Here is a 6,225-nt window from a genome sequence, read left to right on the forward strand (position 1 = left end):
ATCCAGAATTTAGAAAGCCAACTTCAGGTTGGTTTCTCGGAAGAAATTGACTCGGATTTACTGATAGCTAAAGAACAGCTTGCTATATGGCTTCAAAGAGAAGAAATTAGGCTTACTCAATAGGTAAAGCTTAGTTGGATAGAAAGAGGGGAGGCATCGACTCAGTTCTTCAAGACTTATGCTTCGCTATCTAAGTCTGTTGTACATGAGATGAGACTTCAGGATTGGATGCACTTGACCACTCCGAAAGCTATTCATTCAGGTGCGGTGGATTTCTTTAGTTCTTTTCTTAGGGCTAGACCACATAGAGATCTTCCAGATTTGTCGGCGTATGTGCAAAATTCTGTTTTAGAGGAGGAGAATGATTGCCTCCTTCAGCTCCCTTCGATCCAAGAGGTAAAATATGCAATGTTTTCCATTATGGTAGATAGTAGTCCTGGCCTTGATGGGTTTGGCTCTGGATTCTATAGAGCGTGTGGGGATATTGTTGAAGCTGATGAGGTGGCAGCAGTTAGAGACTTGTTCAGTGGGGTTTCGATGCCTAGATTCTACTCGGCTTTTTATATTGTGCTCATCCTGAAAATACAGCAACCTACAGGTTTTGATAAATTTCGGCCTATAAGCTTATACTCTGTTGTTTATAAGGTATTTTCAAAAATTCTGGTTCGAAGGATGTCTCCCATTCCGAGCAAAATTATCTCCCCTAAACAAGGGGCTTTCTTGCCTAGGAGAAGCATAGTTGAAAATATTACGTTGGCCCAAGAAATAATTCAGATGATAAACAAAAAGGTTCGTGGGGGAAATACTCATATTAAAGTGGACATGGCCAAGGCGTATGATTGTATTGACTAGGACTTCTTATTACACGTCATGAAATCTTTTGGCATCTCTTTTCGGTTCTGTGATTTGATCAGGCAGTGTATCTTGACTCCGTGGTTCTCTGTGGTCATGAATGGGTCAGCTAAAGGTTTTTTTTCTAGTGGTCATGGCCTGCACCAAGGAGATCTGTTATCCCCATATTTGTTCATACTGGTTGAAGAACTTCTATCCCGTTTGTTAAACCATAATTTTGAGATGGGAAAAATTGTCTCGTTCTCCCATCCCCATGGCACTCCCTTGTCTCCCACCTACTTTATGCTGATGGTATTGTGGTCTTTACAAATGGTGGTCGAGCTTGTCTTCAAGCTATTAGAGATGCATTTACATTGTATGAAGACTGGTCTGGTCAGGTGGTGAGTAAGGAAAAGTCATCTATTTTTTTCCCCAAATATATTACTGTTGCTCGGAAAAGAAATTTGTTGCAGTTGACCTCTTTTTCAAAGGGTTTTTTTGGGGTCAAATACTTAGGTGTTCCCCTTTTTAGTGGACAGTTAAAGGTGTCATACTTTGAGGAATTGTTGAATCGTATCCCTGGTCAGTTGGAGGGGTGGCAAAACAGGTTCTTGTCGGCTGGTGCTCGTCTTCTTTTACTGAGATATGTTGTATCGAGTATTCTAGTTCATTTGCTTTTAGTTCTATATGCTCCCAAGATTGTGGTGGAAACTTTAAATTGGATTATGAGTATTTTTTTTTTTTTTTGGGAGCTTCGAATGGCAAGCAAAAGCGTAAGTGGGTGGCTTGGCGGAAGGTTTGTTCTCCGATCTAAGAAGGGGGTCTAGGTTCAAGAAAATTTGAGGAAGTTCAATCTTTGTTATTCATGAAGCTTGCTTGGAACTTATTGACCCAAGATTCTCTTTGGGCTACTTTCTTCAGGAATAAATACTGTAAAGGCAAGCATGTGACTTTGGTGGATAATAGTAAAGGCTCGTCACTCTGAAAAGGTATCATGGCTATGGTTCCGAAGATCCTTAGTCACGCTTGGTGGCAGGTTAAGGATGGACGGGTTTCTTTCTTGGCGTGACCCCTGGTTTAAATCCGGTTCTATTATGGAGTCTTGTGAGATTATTGCACATTTGTCTTTAAAGGCAATGGATTGCAGAATTCAGAATGGATGGGATGTGGATTTGTTAAAAGAATTGGTGGGGAAGACAAAGTTGGAAGAAATTCTAGATTGTCTAGGGCACATAAAGAAGGCGTAGATGTGCTGATTTGGAAACCGGCTTTGAATGGGGAGTTCTCATCTAAGTCAGCTTGAGATTGCATTTGTGTTCATGTGCCGAAGTCTGAATGGGCTTCTTGGATATGGAATTCCGCTCTTCCTAAGTAATACTTGGTTACTATCTGGAAGGCTTTAAATTTTAGCCTTAGTGTTATGCTCGTAGTCAAAATTTGGAAATCCCCCTGGCTTCCAAATGTGAGTGCTGTGCTCAGGGGTGTATGGAAGATCAAGACCATGTCCATGTCACAGGGACGATTGCTTTGGCTATTTGGAGACGAGCTTCTCTACTTATGGGTATGCCGTATGACCCGAGTAGATCCTGGAAAGCTAATATGGAGCTAATAAAAAGTTTAAAGATGGGGATGAAAATTTTTTACAAAATCTCTGTATTCCGATAAAAGTGGTTACTAGACCGCGACATTACCTTGTGAAATGGAACAAGCCAAGTGCAGGATGGTTTAAACTTAACGTGGATGGGAGTTCTTTGGGCAACGCTGGTCGGATGGGCGCAGGCAATTTAATCAGAGATGATAAGGGTTGTCTGATTTAGGCCTTTGCGAAAGAGATGGCTATTGGAACTAATAATGAAACTGAACGACGAGCTTTATATTATGGGTTATAGCATTGGAAGGATTTGGCAATTCAAAAAGTTGAGATTGAAGTGGATTCTTTATTAGTCGCTAATTGGTTGGTAAAAGGAAGATGTAGCATATGGTACCTTAAAGATTACTGGGATAGGATACAAGACATTCTCTCTACATTGGAAATTAAGATTATGCATGTCTTTAGAGAAGGTAATGCGGGGGCGGATTTTCTAGCTCGCTGGGCTTCGGATCAAAAATCTAGAACATGGGCGAATTTGAATGATGTTCCACACAAGCTGAAAGGGATATTGAAAGTTGACAAAATGGCCTTTATGCTGTCAGAAGTTAGTATCCTGTGATGGTTGTTTCTTTTTTTGATTGGTTTTCGTTGGATTATTGTTGGTCTTTGGTTATGTAGTGTTAGGTTTTTTTTTATAATTGGGTTTTGAGTTTTTTTTTTTTTTAATTCTTATCTTGTAACCCCCAAGTATTTGGTTATATCACGATATTCTTCCGCTATAAGTAAACGTATTTGAATAAACATGGAGAGGGGTCGCTCTGAACATGCGGCTCCAATTCTTTTTTTTTTTTTTTTTGTGGAAAAAAGAGTGGTGCACGGGCTGTATTTGCACTCTTTTGTATAAAAAAAAAATAGTTTCTTTCATGTTGGTGCAAATGGAATTATCGGCGTTGGGATGATGCATTCTTCAACATGACCATGACTGATCAGGTACTGTAGTTTTTAAGGTTCTTGCATGTATTGATTATTTAAGATTTTAAAATTGTAATTTACATGAACATAAATCATGATAAATCCTAATGCAACTGGGCAAGAAATAATTTCTTATGCAAAACGGGATAGTTACCAAGCCTTGAGCATATATAGTAGTGATGCGAGAATATATATGGATAGTATATCACTTTTATTATAATATCATCGATGATCCTTAATTGACTCCTACAATGGAGGTCAATATACAGAGACTCCAAACACTAAAGAAAACCCTTTTAAATTGGAAAGTAGCAACGAAATAAGAGGGAAATAAATCAATTTGTTGTCTAAGGAAACTCTTCAGAAAAATCTGCACGTAATTGGCAATTTGCAAGATTCACGGTACAGCTTTATCAATGCCTATCCTAGCATTGATCGTCATATTCAACGACCTTCCAGAAGAAATTCAAATATGCTGCCACGTTTATTGCCTTGCCACGTCAGCCCATTTTAGCTCATGTCTTTGCCAGCATTATCTTGCCCCTTTACTCGTAGGGGCAGACATGTTCATTAATAATGCAGTCACCGATCCGCTCGTGGTTTCGTCATTTCTCTATTTTCTAGGTTGGGATGACCATTAGGGCCAGTGGCCAGGATAGGTTAATTTGGATTTAGCCATTCTTCTTGATTGGGCAGAATCTTTGAAGATGAAGGAAATAATTTTTAAAGTGGTGAATTCGTTTTGAGTTCAACGACCTTTCTAATCATGCATGTAGTTAATGTGAGGATGGGTTTCGCTTTCTAAAGAGTTAATAACTTTTCTTTCTTACCCTTTTGCTACAATACCCCAAATAATAATAATAATAATAATTTTATTAAAAATAATTCTATTTAAAAATTTTCATACTATATAATATTCACGTGACATAATTTGATTCTAAAGATTCATTTTTAAAATAATTTATTTCTTTTTTATTGGTGGATAACACCCAAGAAAATGGAGGTCTTGGATTGTTATGCCATCATACCATATGCTTGGCTAAAATAATTCTATTATGCCATAAGGCCATACTCCTATACGTATAGTATTACTATGCTAAAATTTACATAATATGTCTAATGTGTTTACTTCTATTCAAAATTAAACTCTCTAATTCGGTCGGCCAATTGTAGAAGAATTTTATTTTTTTTCATGTAATTTTGGCTGGTTTGTCTCATCTATTTTAATAATTACAACTTTTTTAAACTTTCAAACAAAATACAAAAACAATTCAATTTTTCAAATTCAAAAACATATAAAATATTAAAAAATTATATTATAACAATATTGTATTCAACTTTTAACTTTTAACTTTCATCTCATCTCATATGCGAAACAAGCATAATATGAATTTGCTAAAAAGAGGATAATGTGTATTTTGTTAAGAGAAATTATATTTGCAGTTATAGAGTGCGTAAGTACTGTATACTCATTTTTAAAAAAAATGAGTAAATATGATACATATGAAAAATTAATTTTTTAATAATAAATCGACTCTTTTTCAAAATAAACGTACTTTGTATAATCCACAATTATATTTAGTATTACTCTATTATTATTTATCTCAGTGAAAAGCACCACGCACAAGCGGCCAAGAAACAAACTCCTCATGAATTTGGATTTAGATTTGAATTTGGATTTGCATTTCAAATCTAAGAACTCAAAAATTCTTAGAAGCTAATTATTAGGCTTTGGTACAAGAATTATTCCTATCATGTCCGGCTTTGGTGGAGTTAATTTTTGTTTTGAATAAATATAATTTTTTTATAGGGAATAATATAGTTAGGAATTAGGATGTTTTAAGAGTTGAGATCTTTTCTCTTTTCTTTATTAATATTTTAAGTGTCGTTTGAATTTGAAAATGAATTGAAATAAATTGAGATAAATTATATATAATAATGAGATAGATTATGAATAGTAATAAGATTTGTGAGTTAAAGTTAATGAATAATAATAAATAATAATGAAATGAGTTGAAATAAATTGAGTTGAATTGAATTACGAATATAAATTAAATATATTTTTTATTTTTTTTAATGATTAGAATTTTCTCCGTAATCCGAGGATTACGGCATCAGCGTGTCCCTACCACTAGCTAGAGGCCATATTTTTCCGCAAGACTTACACAAGACATCATTAACCTTGAACTGAATTTGTTCTTGTGAAAAAAGAAGTCAAGTCAATCAACAAAAGGAACCGAAAGAAATTGCCGATAAACTAATCAACCTTTAACAAAAGCCTTGCATGCTTTTCCTGAAACCGCGTATGCTTTTCTTGAGAAAAATGACTTTTGACTCTCAAAGTCATGGAGGGTTTCGAAGTTGCCAAAAGCCAAGAAACTCTGGCCCAGTCTACTCCAAGGGATGGATTACACACCACCGACAGCACTAAACCAGATAATTCATAGAGGTACTTGTCAGACTGCTAGTCTATACATACGCTGTAATTGCAGTAACATTGAGAAAACAGCGTTTCCAGGAGAGTTCCATAAAAGCCAAAAGGACAGAGCAGTTCCCCTTGCCAACTGTACATCACAAAAATGACAGGGTTGCAATATGTTCAAAACCAAACCCCATTCAATGAATGTCACAAGCTCATGGATAAAAAATATATTAATGTCAAAATCTTAAAACAATCCCAGATTCCCAGCTCCATAATAACATGTTCACTTATCAGACAGCATAAAGCCTCACAACCTGCTTTATCTTGGATCGGCATACAGGGCAAACACCTTCCATGGCCTTGATCTCAACCAAGGGGAACGCGGCTTCTAACTCAATTTATTAAGCAG

General features: G+C 36.1%; 1 protein-coding gene across 1 annotated transcript; it reads left to right on the top strand.

Annotated features, from left to right (window-relative positions):
• Positions 1 to 210: 210 nt before the first annotated feature.
• LOC121244295 lies at positions 211 to 852 on the top strand. Its single transcript, XM_041142304.1, has one exon. It carries the CDS (start codon positions 211 to 213, stop codon positions 850 to 852), a length of 642 nt encoding a protein of 213 aa, XP_040998238.1.
• Positions 853 to 6,225: the final 5,373 nt, after the last annotated feature.

The sequence above is a fragment of the Juglans microcarpa x Juglans regia genome, chromosome 8S (assembly GCF_004785595.1).
Source record: "Juglans microcarpa x Juglans regia isolate MS1-56 chromosome 8S, Jm3101_v1.0, whole genome shotgun sequence".
NCBI classification, from domain to species: Eukaryota; Viridiplantae; Streptophyta; class Magnoliopsida; order Fagales; family Juglandaceae; genus Juglans; species Juglans microcarpa x Juglans regia.

Coding starts and splice junctions, on each gene's coding strand:
- LOC121244295 (XM_041142304.1), top strand. CDS start 211: ATGAGACTTCAGGATTGGATGCACTTGACCACTCCGAAAGCTATTCAT.